The 16,957-nt window shown below is 35.8% G+C and overlaps 2 protein-coding genes and 1 long non-coding RNA gene across 6 annotated transcripts in view; 2 read left to right on the top strand and 1 right to left on the bottom strand.

Annotated features, from left to right (window-relative positions):
* LOC114137570 (heparan-alpha-glucosaminide N-acetyltransferase) overlaps positions 1-3,315 on the top strand; it is a 31,742-nt gene extending 28,427 nt beyond the window's left edge. For 2 of the 3 annotated variants that reach the window (XM_028006249.1, XM_028006251.1), the window contains exons 17-18: positions 1,301-1,428; positions 2,295-3,315. In XM_028006249.1, the coding sequence (XP_027862050.1) occupies positions 1,301-1,428; positions 2,295-2,476 (310 nt within the window). In that variant the 3' untranslated portion in view covers positions 2,477-3,315. The remainder of the gene's footprint in view (positions 1-1,300; positions 1,429-2,294) is intronic. The other variant, XM_028006250.1, reaches the window with a different exon arrangement.
* On the bottom strand, positions 427-9,485 carry LOC114137574 (uncharacterized). Its single transcript, XR_003594022.1, has 3 exons — positions 9,370-9,485; positions 7,494-8,174; positions 427-518 (listed from the first exon to the last, which is right to left on the bottom strand). It is a non-coding gene; the product is annotated as an uncharacterized LOC114137574 (long non-coding RNA).
* ret (ret proto-oncogene receptor tyrosine kinase) overlaps positions 9,452-16,957 on the top strand; it is a 33,564-nt gene continuing 26,058 nt past the window's right edge. For both annotated transcript variants that reach the window (XM_028006246.1, XM_028006247.1), the window contains exon 1: positions 9,452-9,713. In XM_028006246.1, the coding sequence (XP_027862047.1) occupies positions 9,638-9,713 (76 nt within the window). In that variant the 5' untranslated portion in view covers positions 9,452-9,637. The remainder of the gene's footprint in view (positions 9,714-16,957) is intronic.

Below are 16,957 nucleotides of genomic sequence, written 5' to 3'. Positions count from 1 at the left end.
CCAACGAGAATGCAGAAAGTGATTTCTGGATAGTTAGTCAACAACAAAACTTACCATCCAGTTTTGTTATTGTTGTTTCCAGCAGCCATTATACTGCAGAAACACAAAGTATTACCAAGTAGCTTTGGTTGAGTTTCTAGTATCTTAATAAATTTGAAATAAGACAAAACTAACTTGCAAGTAACATTTTAGGAAGAAGCTTGTTTTAAGTCAATAATTCCTTAACATTGGTGAAAATGTTCTAGTTAAACCGGCAGATTATTTCTCTGATGGGGAATAATGTCTTGTTATAAGTTTAATAATCTGCCAGAGGAACAAGTACATTTTTAATAACATTTAGGAATTATTCACTTAAAACAAACTCCTATTTCTTCCTGACACATTACTTGTGAGTCAGTTTTGTTGTATTTTAAGTGTACTAAAATATTTGCACTGGAAACTAGACCAGCAATACTTGGTAATGTTTGTTGTTTGTGCTGTGTACAGGCGTAAACCCAGCTGACCAAAGGTGCTGGATTCTGTTTGGGTTGCTAGGTAACGGGGCTGAGCTTGGCTGGGGTTGCTAGGTAACGGGGCTGGGCTTATGGAATGTGAGTTAATATTGGAGACGTTTTTTGAAGCCCCTCATTTTCAAGACACCAGAAAAATATGAGCTCTCTTCCAGAAAACGACTGGGTGTTTTCTTTCTTTCTTTTTTAAGCGTTTAGGTTGTTTTTTTAGGAGCAGTGGAAACCCAAATGGATGCAGAAAAACATGAATTTTGCTTTCAGGCTCCTAAACCTGATGAATGTTCCCATCATGAGAAACGGTGGCGTCCGTTACTGCGGATGTATCCGCCTGACCAGCCCGTGCTCCGGCCCCGCCCCTGAATCATTTTAATGTTTTGCTGCAGGAAGAACTCCATTACATCTGTGATGTGTAAGCAAATTTCTGGTGATCTTCCTCAGGGGAAGCTGCTCATCCCTTGCTATTACTGCACCTGCCTGGCTTTTATAGGCAGTTCATCAGGGGCGGCTTATTGAGCTGTTGAGTCTCTGCCTGGATGTCTAGAGGTAATTAACTCCTGGCTAAGAGTCCTTTCTGGCTCAACTTCAGCCGGGATAAAGGATAAATAAATAGGACGGCTCGCTGCAGAGAGGCTCGTTCGGACAGCCGTTTTACTGTAGAGGGTATTTCATCAAACATTCTTGCACTTAGAGACAGACAGAAACATGGCAGACTGGCGCAGGTCCACAGGTTCCTGCCAGCTGAAGCTTCGGGCCGATCCGATGATTTGTTCGGTCCGGTTCACACCCAGCAGCTCGTGTCTCTGCAGGTCGCTGTCCTACGTCACGGCCATGGGGTGTTTCTCCTTCCTGCTGCTGGGAGCCATGTTCTTCATCATTGATGTGAAAGGCTGGTGGCGAGGGCAGCCATTCCTTTACCCAGGTACTACGCACTAATCAGCAACAACACAGTTCATATGATCTATTCCCTTCAGATGAAACATAAAACACCCGTCTGGATCCTCAGGAGTATGACATGCTGGCTTCAGTTATTTAAAAAATTTAAATATTTTCCATGTTTAATCTGTAAAAAATTGTTTATGAACAAAAGATTTTATAAATTTGTAAAAGATTTTTTTTCCTTTTCTCCACTTTTGTCTGTCTTTTTCTTTTCCTTTTTTAACGTTTTTTTGTATTTTTTGGCTTTTATCCATTTTTTTTACTTTTTCTTCCATTTTTTCTACATTTCTAAAATAATTTACTCTTTTTTAATTTTTTCTTCTATTTTCTTTCAAGTATTTCATCCATCCTTTTTCTCTTTGTCCCATGTTTCTTTTATTATTATTATCATTTCTTAATTCTCCCCTTTTCCTTTTTTTGCTTTTCCATTCTTCTTCCTTATTTTTAGCAATTTATATTTTTTCCCCCTTTTTATCATTATTATATCAAATATTTAATTTTATCCATTTATAGACACAAGTGGCTCTATATTAACTGAATTATCATCAAAAAATTTTATTTATTCTGTGATTCAGTTTAAAAACTTTGAAATTTAAATATATAAATTCATTATACTGTAGTTCTATATGTAGGTATTAATTTTAGCCACTGCAGCTAACAGCTTGTGAAAAACTAAAATTCAGTTTCTCAGAAATTAACATTTTTCATCCAACTGATAAAAAAATGAGAGAGATTAATTCAACTTGAGCTAATTATTTGATTTTTAGCTTATCATAATTAAACGTCTGAGCCTTCTTCAGCAGAGCGTCTTTGTTCTGAGTTAAAACGCTTCTGTTCGGATGTAAACAGGGATGAACTCCATCTTTGTGTACGTTGGCCACTCGCTGCTCGGCTTCTACTTCCCCTTCAGCTGGGAGATTGGTTTCCAGCAGAGCCACTGGGAGTTGCTGCTGCAGAACCTGTGGGGAACCGGGCTTTGGGTTCTCATCGCCTTCCTCCTCTACAGGAAGAAGTTTTTCCTCAAAATATAACATTCCCAAAAAAATCCTGCAGAAACTCTAACCTACAAGCCTTAAAAGATGTTAAATAATCTTTTCTGTTGTTGTCTCTGGGTTTCCATAGCAACCACAGACAGCATCTACATGTCAGTCTGTAGTTTGGCCTAGAAATGCTGTCACCATTCAGATGTAAATATGTAATCTTTACTGGAAATGTCTTGAGTTTAAGTGATTAAGTACAATTTTGAATCAATATTTTGACAGCAAAAAAGTTTGGAAAAATCAAAGGATTAAAATTTAACTAATATTTTGTTTCACTCTTTTTTTTTTAAATCAAAGTCAAAATGTTTTGTTTTTCTTCCCCCACTTGATTCCAGATTTTTATGATTGGTTGGATATATATAAAAAACAGTTGAAGATTTGTATAATTAGGCTGCGTTCACACAAGCACTGCACAAAATGGAATTACAGAAGTAAATTTATTTAATAGAATCACAACAATTAAGAAATAAATGTTTTGTGACAAAAATGTTTCTGTGCTAGGATAAAGTGGATCTTTTTAGCCATTTCAGCTTTAGTGTATTTCAAAAAACGGTGATGAAAACGGTACTTTTGCATCTCAAAAGTCACATGATCAATAACAGGATGTTACTACTGGCAGAAATGACGAAGATGACCAACAGAAAGTGGTTGATGATGCCGGATGATGGCGCGCTGTGATTTTTAATGATTTATCCCATAAACAAACTGATTCATGTGTGATTTTAATCGCTTCTCATTTAATGGAAACACCGAAATTGGGTTTTTTGGACACTAGTGGAATATCTACAAAGTTTTGTGCACATTTGTAATGGAAACGTAGCTACTGTTTTCCTGTGTGTGCAACAGTTAATGGAAGCTGCTTTTCCATTAACCATAAAATTGCACAAATGTGTTTCACATAGTGATAAAGTTTGTCAAATAAATTGAATATTTTAATGATATTCTAATTTATTGAATGACTCTGTATGTAACTGGTGTCATGAATGTCTCATTTTAAAAGGTTAATGGAATGTTGTACAGTCTCTCTGTGTAAATAAATTAACATTATAAAACATATGGCTGAAACGGTTCACCACTAGTTACACTGTAAAAATTAACAGTAAAAATTTTGTTTTTTTAGCCTGTCGGAGAAAAACATGAGTTCATTTTTTCAAAGTCATAATTTCAACACATCATTCCTACATTTATAAATGTCAGAGTCCAAACTAAATATTCACACGCTAAATATTTAGTTTATAAGCTAAACTAAATATTTAGTTTAGTTTACAAACTAAATATTTAGCATGTGATTTAAATATTTAATTGACCAATTAAATATCTAGTTTGTGAATTAAATATTTAGTCTGGAAGCTAAATATTTGGCTTTCAATAGTTTAAGAACTAAATATTTAGTTCATAACCTAAATATCTACCTTCAAGTTAAATATTTAGTTTGGAATTCTGACATTTCTAATATTTAATTTGTCAATTCGGTTGACAAATTAAATATTTTGCTTGTGAATTAAATATTTAGTTTGGAAACTAAATATTTAATTCAACAGCTAAATAGTTGTGATGTTTATAAATGTGGGAAAAATGTGTTGAAATTAAGACTTTGAAAAATTAACACCCACATGTTTTTTCTCTGACTAAAACTAAAATATTTGCTGTTAAAAAACTTTGATTTTTTTTTTGTAACTTTACAAACGGATCTCTACACATCAGTTTGTGAACTTTTTCTTTTTTCCACAGAAAAGCCGGATTTATTTCACCACAGATTATCATTTTCTTACAAATTAAAGGTTGCATTTTTCTAATTTTGTCACTGTGAGATCACCGTACTTGCAATAAAAGTTGTTCCTTTTTTTATTGGCTAAAATAAAAGGAAATCCCTAAACCTTGAGTGAAAGCCGGACTGTCTGGAAAAGGTTATGAAGTGTTCATTTATGATCATCATTAAACCTCCGGTCGTTCTCCAAACAACATGTCGGCTCCACTCGGTTTGCGCATAAAACAAGACTGATTAGATCAGATGCACTGATGTGGTACTTAACAAATTAGGCCAAGTGATTCCGCCACACTCCAGGCCGGCCATTACGAGCCGGTTGCCATGGACACGCCTCCTGTTACTGTGTGCGTGCGCGAGCCATCTGCCGGTACCTTAATAGGGGTCAAAGTGCACCGCTAGCTGAAGAGAGGAGTGTTGCTAATGGGACTGACACCTCTGCACTCGGCCTGTTAGCAGATTTAGGAAATTACGCTGATTCGTTTCATCAAGGCGAGGCCCCGTCGAAACCGGGGCTTTAAAATGTCGGACAATTACATGGATTTTACAACCTGAAGCTGCTAATTAAATTACGGCTTCGTTTTTCTGAGTCGGATTTCAGGATGAAAGGACGCTGCAGTGATTTATTTGAGGTGTGTCTCTCAGCGTGAGGTCAGGTGTTCACGTCCGCCTTGTTAATTAATTGAAAACAGAATAAAACCGCTAATCCCGGAAGCAAGAAACTACAATAACACGTTTCGGCAGAAATTTTGTTTTTTTCTTCCCTTGACATACGAGTTGTTAAACATATTTATCACAGTCACAGTTTCAAACAAAATATTTAATTAGACAGCGAAATATTTAGCAACTAATGAAATATTTAGTTAGCAAGCTAAATATTTAGCCTCAAAGCTAAATATTAGCAAGATAATTTTTAGCATACAATATTGCTAGCAATCGACATATTTAGCTTCCAAAGTATTTAGTTTACTAGTTAGATACATAGTTTGTGAACTAAATGGAGGTTTATATCTTGCTGACTAAATATAGCTTCAACTGACATATTTAGCTTTCTAGTTAAGTACTTAATTTGAATCTAAATATTTAGTCAGCAATGTAAAACTTCAAACTAATTAGCTGCAAACTATATATTTAGTTAGCAAAGTAAATATTTACATTACAATGTAAATATTTAGTTTTAAACTAGTTAGCAAGCAAGATATTAACTTGATTTAGTTTGTACGCTATTTAGCTTGCTAGCTAATTTGTTTGTAAGCTAATTGTTTAATTTGTAAGCTAAATATATTTAGCTTTCTAGCCAAATATTTAGCTCACAACTTAAACATTTAGCTTTAAACTAAATATTTAATTAGTAAGCTAATACAGCTTTAAACTAAATATTTAGCTCCAAGATAAATATTTAGTTTATAAACCAACTTGTGTGTACCTAAATATTTAGCTTACTAACTAAATATTTAATTAGTAAGCTAATACAGCTTTAAACTAAATATTTAGCTCCAAGTTAAATATTTAGTTTATAAACCAACTTGTGTGTAGCTAAATATTTAGCTTACTAACTAAATATTTAGTTTGTAAAATCAACTGTATAGTTTGTGACCTGCATTTTTAGTTTGCTAATGAAGTTTGTAGTTTGAAACTGTGACATTTATAAATGAATTAATGATGTAATAGGAATATTGCTCTGAAAAATGAACCCTTTTTCTCTGTCAACAGGCTAAATAACTCAAATTACTGCAGTGCATTTTTGGCTGTGCAGCATCACAGAGGCAGCTCACATCCAACCTCAGGCGGTTTGTCTTCCAAGCAGAAGTTGCTCTTTGGGTCCCAGTAGGTGTGTCCTGCTTTCTTGAACAAGACCCAAGTCCGTAATGGCTTTTCCAAGCGACTGTGCCAGTAATGGAAACAAAACGCTGATTCTTAAGAAATGAAAATCAATAGACTCACCTCAGTTTATTGGCACATTTGCATGTGATAATAAACCTTAGAATGAAATAGAAACATGAATTGAAGGTGATATAAAACAGCAGCAGCATCATGAGGAGAATTCACAGCTGTGACAGAAGTTATGCTCTGATTTCAGGTTGAATTTCTGCTCAACTTAAACACAAAGAAACATCAGGAAGACGTCAATAAAACAGACACGATGTGGTCACTCTGCCATGTTCGCACCAATTGATCCGCAGGGCGCCTGCGTCTCAACATGGCTGTGGTCTATCAGATATGGAAACTTTATCTCATCTTCAATGAGCTCCTGCTGCTGCTAATGTCATATTAAGATGCTCCCTCAGTACAGCAAGAAACCATCATAAGATAGGATTAGATTTAGATTCACACGGTCCAATTAAAGCTAATTAGGAAAAATGTTAAGAAAAATTCAAAAATACTTTGTTGATACCAAAGGGAAATTAAACAAGTCTGTAACAGGGGTGGACAAACTGTTTAGCTCCACAAAACAAATACTGCTTCTGAAAAACACAATACGCTTTCTTAGGACGCCAGTCGCATCAAAAACTGAGATTTATCAATAAAATGAACACATTAACTGCATTTAGTCTTTTTTTTTTTCATATTTCCTAATGTTTATTTGATCAAGATAAACATTGATTGATTAAGCTCTAAATTAGCAGCAGTAGAACTATAGATATTCTTACCGAGGTCCAACAGAATTACATCTACATAACAGAAAAAGAAGATATAATTTAGCTTGAACAAAACAAAAGCAGATACATTTATACTTTCCCTTTACACAGCAGTTATTTCTACATTCTGTAAAATTACACATGTAATTTTTCCTGTATACATTGTATACATGCATGTGTCCATACATGAATACAAACATACATATACATACGTTCACACACCTGTACACACATATACCCACCTACAATTAAATTCAATTAAATGTTGTAACGCATATTAATTTTAATTCTTCAAAGAGTTATTGTAGCTAGAGATAACTATTGGCAGGAAATACTCTCCTGCAGTGGCGTGTGTTACAGTGAATCTGAAGCTGCCTCTGACTGAAGACACTTTGTTTTCCCAAGACGTTCTCATGAAGACGATAGTCAGGGTTGGAATTATTAATTGGAATTCATCATAACAGAAGTGGAGCCTCGGACACTACCAACAAAAACGCAGCAAGTGGTTTCTGGATGGTAAGTCAACAACAAAACACTTGTCTTTTCCAGCAGCCATTATACAGTGCATAGAGAGGTAAAACCAGCTGACCAAATGTGCTGGAACTCAGCTCTGGTTGCTAGGTAACGGGCGGAATTTTGCTGGGGTTGCTAGGTAACGGGCAATCTTTGCTGATTTGTGACGTTACATTCCGGAGGCTTTTCAAGGAGCAAAAACATTAACTTCATCCCAAAAACACAGCTGGTGTCCTTTTTTTAGCGCTTGGATTGTTTTTTAGAAGCAGTTGAGACCCAAGTTGAAGTACAAAAATGTGCAAAATGTGAATTTTCCACAACACATCCCCTTTAGGCACAACCCTCTGGCGGTATATTGAATAATGGCTATAATTTGATAAAAATAAAAAAGATTATAAGCTGGAAAAGTGTGAAAATAAAGTTCTCTTATATTGGATGCAAACATAGACGGCTGGATGTGAAGAAAAAATGAGAATACATTCATTCATAATGTCGTTACATTCAGAGTATTCTCCTTTCAGCCTTAACAACTGACAAGAGTGAATATTTTTATTTTTTTCCGTCCTGCCATCTCCTCTGCAGCAGCCTCCCTGTGTTTGACAGTTGAAGTGGAAGGCCACTGGCCTGTGAGGGACTCGGTTCATCACGGCCCCAGGCTGCAGCATCCAGCCGCATAACAACAGGGATCCCACCACGCTCTAAACACCGCCTGCAGCCTGGACGCATCTGTGAGGGCCAGACCGGGGTCCCACGGGGCTGCTGCAGGGACACACTGCAAACAAACTAAATATTACCAAGCAGTTTTTAGCTAGTTTCTATGGCAAACATCTTAATGCACTTAAAGTAAGACAGAACTAACTTACAACTAACTTTTCAGCTTATTTTAAGTAGATAATTATTAATATATATGAAATATGACATTTTCCTCATACAAGTTAAAATGTTTTGCTCCACTTGTAGATTGTTTCACTTCTGACTAGAACTTTTTCATCAACATTATTGACATAAAGAAGCTCCCATATCTTCCTGAAAAGTTATTTGTTCGTTTTGTGTTATTGTAAGTGTGCTAAGATATTTTCACTAAATTCTATACCAAAAACACTGTTTTTGCAGTGCACACAGCCTAGATCAGCACTTTGGACCAATCTGATGGTTGAGTAACACGAATTTCTGATAAATATATTTGATGTTGAGTTAATATGTCTATGTATTCAATAGTTTAGCATCAGAAATGGTTTTTGAGTAAAAAATTTTGCTAATTTTATTGATATGTGATTGTCAAATAAAATGCGATTAATTTAAATAATTAATTACACACCCTGTAATCAAAACAAGTTCCTATGTCTTGCTTAAAAGTTGTTTACAAGTTAGTTTCATGTTATTGTAAGTGTGCTAAGATGTTTCAGCTAAATCCTACACCAAAAATACTTTGTTTTTGCAGTGCACACAAACTGGAGCAGCTGTTTACACCAGTTTGATGGTTGAATAACTAATTAAACAATAAATTAAACTATAAACATGTTTGATGGTGAGCTATATGTCTATTTATTAAATTATTTAGTAGCAAAACGTGTTTTTGAGTTAAAATGTTGCTGATTTTGTCTATTTTTGATTAAAATGCAATTGATTACAATTAATTAATTGTACAACCTGCAGTCAACCAGATTAAAAATTTAAATCAAGTCCCACCACTGTTGCAGATAAATAAAGAAGATTGGGGTCTGTTTAGAGCTTGTGCCCCAATCTCACCGTCAGTCTAGCATCGCCCCTGTCCAGTGCAAAGATCTGCAAATATTAAACAAAATAAGTCACTAAATAAACAAAAACCGGAGCGGAAACTACTCGACAGCCAACCTGAAACACACCTAGAGATAATTATAAATAATTTCCTCCCTGCGGAGCGTTAATGAGATAACTAACCTGTCGGTTAATTATTGCTCTTAAATTTCCTGTGGATGCTGCGCTACCTGCAGCGGAAGCAGCGGGGCAGTGAAGCAGTCAACCTCCTCCTCCTCTTCCTCATCCTCCTCTTCCTCCCCATCCAGGCAGCAGCAGCCAGTTTGCGGGACACCGAGGACTTCAGCCAGCTTCCCCCCGGAGCGGAGGACGCACTCCGGTCGTTTTATCGCGACGATCTCCGCTCTGATTTGATTTTTTCTTCTTCTTCTTCCCGATTGAAGGAAAGTTTTGGGATTCGTGTCTTCATCGGGAAACTTTCACCTATGGTTTGTGAATATGGAGCCAAGTTGCTGTTTCTCTCCGGGAAACGTCGCTGCGCTGCTGCAGCTGCTGCAGCTGCTGCTGTTCGGAGGTAAGACGGAGTTTAACCTCAGTTTAATGTTAAAGCTGCAGGATGACGAAGAATAAAGATTATTCATATTTATATGAAATGTAGCTGGAGGTGCTTGAAAATGAGCAAAAACTATTAAATAATATTAGACTTTATGATTAATTATGCAGGCTAAATAAATAATTGTATAATTCAACAGAATAATAGATGTTAAGGATGAACTGATCAGGTTTTTCTTGGCCAATATCAATCTGATCATCTCCAAAGTCAAAGCTGCCAATTTTGGTTAATCATGATTTTCTTTTTTTACCTGGAGGACTTTGAGAAAACTCAGCTGTAGCTTTTCTCCCTGTTTTTGTGGAAATTATCTTCAAGGTTTTTCCAGTATTATGGAGAATAATCAGGATTAAATTAATAGATTACAAAAAGCATAAAAATGTCCAACAAAAACTATTTTTCTCTGTTTTCTCCCACATTTAATGCTATTTTATTGTAAAACAAATAGTGTACAAGGGTGAGATGTTGTTTGTATTGAATTATATGCAATATATTGTAAAATAAGTAAATAAACGTAAACTAGATAACATATTTAATTTAAAAAAACCTAAATTTGCAGTGATCTAATTAAACATTAAGTTAGATTATAATAAATAATTATCCCAGTTTATGCATCAAAGCATATTTCTCTAATCTTTTTTTTCTAAATGCACTTGGTTGATGCATTTGTAGTAATGTATAGGTAAAAAACCCCAATGCATTTTATGGAAAAACTTGAAGAGTAATTACATTTCCAGGGTTTTTTCAGCTGATCTTGAGTCAAAGCTGATCAAGGGCCAGTTTGTGACTCTTTATTTTATTCCAGACTTTCCAAAATTAAAGAGGCAGACAGGAAGAAAGTACATCTGAGAAGTCCGAATGCACTTTTCTTTTTTCCACAAAGCAACCTGAATATGAAGCGCAATGCAGAAATCTGGCATTGTGCGCTGGTTGTTATGTGTGGCATGGCTGAGGAGTCACATAAACATCATAATATCATAATCCCATTCACAATCCTGGAGCCCAACTGTACCAACACTGTCCCCTCATGCAGGCTAAATATAAACCTGCTTTTCTCTGCAAGCATGCAGAACGTGAAACTAAATATAAATATAAGCCAATATGTGCAACTCCTGGTTTTAAAATTTAACTAAAAGCAACTCTGGAGGTTTCTATTCTTGCTTCAATCAAGGATAAAAACTTATTAGAAGCTGTAAGTGGTCATAAACAACGCAGCAGCGGTTGTAAACAAGTCTATTTCATGTCAGCAAATCCCCCAGGGCAGGGCCGGCCCAAGGCATAAGCGGCTGCTTAGGACCCCCCACCACTAGGGGGCTCCAAGAGCACAAAGCCACCATGATTGAAATATATATATTTAAAATAACATTAGATAATACAAACTATTGTGGTAAAAATTCTATATTGTTTTTTTCTTACACAAATAATGTTTAATGTCACTGATTTCTGCTTCCCCTTTTGAGGAAATATAATATTAAACTTGTTTACTGTAAATGTTGTGTTTATCAGCTAATTTTACTTTTAAATAGTTAAAATAATATGACACACTTAAATACACTGCAAAACCCCAACATTTTACCAAGTATTTCAGGGTTTAGTTTCTAGTGCAAATATCTTAGCACACTTGAAATAAAACAAAACTAACTAATAAGTAACTTTTCAGCAAAATATAGGAATGATTCATTAATATTGATGAAAAACTACTTGTACTCTTGGCTGATTATTTAATTTATAAAATGGGAAAAATGTCTTAATTTAAGTAAAATAATCAGCCAGTGGGACCAGAACGATTTCATCAATATCAAGGAATTATTGACTTAAACCAAGATCCTAAATCTTGCTGAAAAGTTACTTGTAAGTTAGTTTGTCTTATTTCAAGTGTAGTAAGATATTTGTACTAGAACCTAGATTTTGTTTTTTTGCAAAGTCAAAATATTTTTTAGTTTGCTGCTCCTGTGAGGTTAAAATCAACAGCCATAATAACACTGGTATGATGTAAGTTAATTACAAAATGATGCTAGTGATAAACATAAAGCAGCACATGAATATTGAAGCATCTGATGTTGATGCTAAAAGGGGGGAGGGAATAAAAATCTGCTTAGGGCCCCCAAAAGGCTCGGACCGGCCCTGTTACCGGCCCCGCGGTGCAGACCATCGGTCTGGTTGGACTGCTTGTGCTGGTCAAGGCCGCAGGCTGTAATTAAATGGGCGCTGACATGTCGACCCCGGCCAAAGAGCGGCGCTCATCACCTGGCTGCCTGTTGCAACAAAGGACCGGGCGGGCAGGTGTGCAGCAGCTGCTCCCATCTCTGGGTAAACACCGTCTGTTTGTCTTCTTTAAACATAAAAAATAAAAAATACAGCCTGTTAGATGAGTACGCACACCGTCCTGGACGTGAAGCACCCTCCACACGACACAACGGATTGATTTACGGCGTGTATTTCTCTTTGACTTTTAGTTTAACTCATTATTTGTACATTTAGACAATCAGATCTTCAGGTTAGTGATTATTTGGGTGTTTCCTGCTGAGGTATTAATCAAACCAAGAAAACTGGAAATCAGTGGCCAGAGCCTTTAAATGCTAGTTTGTGCTTCAGAAGAACTGGATGCTTCCTGGGTTCCGTTTGAATATTTTATTACAGAGTAAAAACATTACAATTCGGTTAATTTTTTTATAAAAAATACAACAAGAAATAAGTTTGATCAAAACTAGGAATGGACGTTATTGATTCATCGTTCATGTAAACGATTAATTAAGCGGTTATTTCCTTAAAAATACGTTTTCTCTTGTGTTTAAAGTTCCGATCGTCTTTCCATAACATAAAGGGATAAATGTTTATGACAATGTAATGGCGTTTTGGACTTGCCAAAACGCCATTTACTACAGCCTCGTCTTCGTACTTTAAATCCGTAGTTTTTGTTTCAGAAGTTGAAGCTGCTCCGTCATTCGGTTCAGCTATTAAGTTTATAACTTCAGGAGTTTGTTGGAAGTTTCTATTTCTAAACAGATCAGTATAAGGTGCATTTTCCATCCCAAACCGGACTCTGTTTGTACCATTTCTCTTTCCCGTCCTGGTCGGGCTCCGCCATCTTTGTTTATTTGTCCCCTTCAGAATGACGAGCGTCGCCTCCTGCTGGATGGAGGGCAAAGTACAATTCTACCCTTTATTAGCTTATCTAATGGAACTAATTTTATTTTGAGAAATCATTAATCGACTAATCAAGGCATTAATCATTCCTATTCAAAATTATTGATGCCACAATTTCAACAACTCTGAAAAATATGCTCTCAATTAACTTACAGTTTAACTGTCTAAGTTGATGTATTGCAACCAATTTCCTATTTAATCAAAACAAACTGATTTAGTATCATTGCTTCAGCTTAGGGGCCAGAATAGGGAGGAAAATCCCTGTCTAGAACCACCTATGGCCTCCAGTATTTACTTTGAGACTGTTTCTAAAAACACTTATGACGGCCAAATTTAATAGTCAAAAACGGCAGTTAAATATGCATTAATACACACAGGTGAAACCATGTTAGTGATACCTGAGAAGCTAATATCTACTGTTTTTGATATCTCTACTCTTGGGGGTTCAGCCAATCAGCACCAAGGAAAAGGGATGGCACTCCAGGATTGGCTGCTTAGTGTGGCGTCTGGATAGTTCACCTCAATATAATTTTTTTCTTTTAGCGTATTTTTAATAATCTCTACAAAGAAAAATCTGTGTATAACGTAATTAGGTGGCGGTACACTGTATGTATAATCAACGACTTGTTGTTTCCTTGGAATATAAATGTAACTTAACATGAGAAGCTAGCTTCTTTTAGCCACTCATCAAAATGGGAAAGACAAGAGAACATGTAAATGTTCAGCAGTAAATAGCAACAAGATTTGCTCATATCAGAGGAATATTTATTATGTTTTTACCAGCTGGATCTTTGACCAACAAGGCTGAATGAGAAATAACGTTTTTAAAAAATGCCAGGAGGACAATGCTAAGGGTTGGTAGACGAAGAAACGGTCAAAGGTCACTTATCATGATGTACCAACTCTATTACAACCATTAGATGCTAGAAGAACCTTTTCAGTCCTACCATCACAAATGTAAACATAAGTTTCTTTCTCTAACTTGGATTTTTCCACATTGACTGAATTAACTCAACTTAAACTAGGGCAGAAGTGATTAATCCATTAATCATAATTAATCAAATAATCGTAATTCAGTAATCGATTAATTGTTAACTGGAGTATTGAGACTCAAAAAACATTATGTGCTGAAAAAAAATATATATATATTCCTAGGAGTATTTAACCCAAAGCTGTACAAATATACATATATATTGTTTTAAGATAAAAAAACAAAACTTTGTCTGTAAATATGTTTTAGCCAAAACTCCTCAAATAGCAGTTTTAGCTACTTCTGGTTTAGATTATAAAAGGAATGCTACTTTACAAAATGTTTATAACCTCATTTAAAAGGGAATTTAATTATTTGTTTATTTCCATTTTTTTAATGTAGTTCTAATATTTCATAAAATGCTGAAGTTATGAAATAAAAACTCTGAAGACTGTCCCAGTTTTTATCTGATTAATCGATTAATTGTCAGAATAATCAACTACTAAAATAATCCGTAGCTGCAGCTCTAATTTAAACGTTTGCCCAAATTTTTCAGTGCTTCTGCATTAGATGATGAGTTAATTCAAAGGATTTCTTGTTTTAAGAATAAATTAGAGCAGCTTTCTCTTCTCAGCTGCTCTTTGTGCCTCCAAACCTGCTGGGAGGCTGTAAGAAAATTAACCGAATCCGTTAACATCTCGAAGCAACGCATCGATCGGTTTATCTTCCCCTGTGACCTTGCTGCTGCAGCTTTGACCCTGCGTTGCTCTCTGACCTGTGAAACCAGAAACCTGCTCCTCCCCCCACAGTCTCCTCAGCTGCTCCTCTTCCTCCCCAATTTAGAGAAATCATTTACATCAGCATCTTTTTGCTTCTGAGAAGGACCAGAACAATAAATCTCATTTGTTACTTGCTGCTATTTGATTTAGCTTCTTATTATATTATGTAATTCACTGAAGCTGGTGCTCTTGTGGTTCATGTTGACGGAGAATCAATGCCCCGCCCCGCTGCCACTTTGTCTTTTTAGTATAATTACAGCATGAAAGAATTTAGACTTTAACATTAAACTGTAAAAAAGTTACATTTTTGCATATTTCCATATTTTTATTGATTTTAAAGATGTTCAGCTGTTCTGCTTGAACTTAATTTACATTTTAAAAAGAAGTAAATGAAGGGGGAACAAAAACATTTTTAGCTAAGACATAGCTCTGTATGAGCTCTGAAACGATTGATCGTGATGAATCAATTATTGAAATAAATTGAAAAACAAAGTGATGGAGCTCAAAGTCCACTGGCCTAGGGCTGAAGCGATTAATCGGATTAATCAAATTTAATAGTGATTAATTGATTTTTGAAGCAATTTTCATCTAATTTAGTTTTTGACTAATCGTTTACTGGAGTACACCGACTCAACAAAGGCCATTTGCTGAGAGAAAGAGACACTCAGAACAGTAATTAGGTCACATCTGTTCTATATATGTATGTATATATAACCATTTTGCAATTAAGAAAAACAAACTTTTTTCTGTAAAATCTTTTTTATAATGGTTCAATAGCCTGTGGATCCAGTAAAAATGCAAATCAGTGACAGACACATTCTGTCCCAATTGATTGACATCGTTTATGAATAGAAGAGGACCTGATCCACATCCCTGCAGAACCTCATTATGAACTGACACAACTTCAGAACACAGATTATAATATTTCATACATTTTGAGATAATCTGTGAACCAATCGACCAGAGTCCCGCAGCGTGGCTAAAACTCCTCTATCCACGTGTGTCAAACTCGAGGCCCACGGGCCGAATCCAGCCTGCCGTAAAGCTTTATGTGGCCCAGAGAGAAAAATAAATGTAACCTTGAAAATAACCGTTGAAAACAGTTAAGAGGAAAAGGGCCACAGAAAAAAGATCTGAATTATTTTTTCAGAATTTTGACTTTTTTCTCAGAATGTATCAGAATTATTCTGACTTTAATCTTTAAGATCAAAAGTCAAAATTCTACAAAAAAACTCAGAATTATTAGATAAACAATCTGAATTCTGTCTTTTGATCTTATTAAAGCCAGAATTATTTTTTTCAGTGGCCATAAGATTCTTCCGTAGTTTTCATTTGCATAGTACCAAATTACATCAGTGTGAAATTATATTCAGTATTTTTTAGCTTGAAGCTCATGGCGTGCAGAGCGGCTGTTTACTCATATTTTAGTGGGTTTTATCAATACGTTTTCCCGCCACCGGCCCTTTTAGGACATTCATAATCTCTATTTTGCCCCAAAATCAAAGTGAGTTTGACATCCAGCTCTAGTCAGTTCAGGGTCAAACTTCCTCTCATGCATGGCTAGAATCTAATTTCCTTCGGTGAAAGGACAAGGAGACAGGGATCGAAGAGTCGCCCCGGGGGCATTTAGCCGCCACCCCTGGCTTCATGGGTTTTGACAAGTTGTTTTCCAGTCGCGCTGGTTTGACCCGGCGCTCGCCAGGAACGGAGCGAAGGACGAGCGCAGCTCTTTGTGTCTGCATGGATCTGCAGACACAAAGAGGTGAAGGAAAAAACGGAGGGAAAAGCTTTCTCACAAAGTGAAACGTTGCATCTCTCCCATTGGGTCTGAAATCACCTTTTATCATATTCCATATCACATTAAGCCAATAAGACACTCAGCACTTTTCTTACCCAATCAACATGTTTACATGTCTTGTTCTCAAGCTGCATTGGTACAAAAGGCAAAACCAGTCATGCACCAATTATAGTTGCATTGTTAATGATTTAAAATGGTGATTTTTATTTATGAAATTGTAATAAAAGCTCTCCAAACCAACCTTTGAATGAGAGGAAACCAATTGCCTGCTAACCCAAATGTGCCATTAATGAGTCGATTGAATCGCTTTAGAGAAACTGTCTGTGGCAGAACAGTTTTATTACAGAAGCTGTGGTGAGTTTCTAGTATGAAACGACCCGTTTGGGAAATTGCCAACCGGACTTAAAGCTGCAGCAACTTCAGTAAAAATATTTTTTTACATATTTGTTAAAACTGTCACTATGATGACAGTTTCAACAAATATGTATGAGATAATCTGTGAAAAAATTAACCT

This window comes from Xiphophorus couchianus, chromosome 22 (assembly GCF_001444195.1).
Source record: "Xiphophorus couchianus chromosome 22, X_couchianus-1.0, whole genome shotgun sequence".
In the NCBI taxonomy this organism is placed as follows: Eukaryota; Metazoa; Chordata; class Actinopteri; order Cyprinodontiformes; family Poeciliidae; genus Xiphophorus; species Xiphophorus couchianus.
The sequence above is the reverse complement of the archived record's forward strand: the minus strand, read 5'-3'. Positions and strand labels throughout refer to the sequence as shown.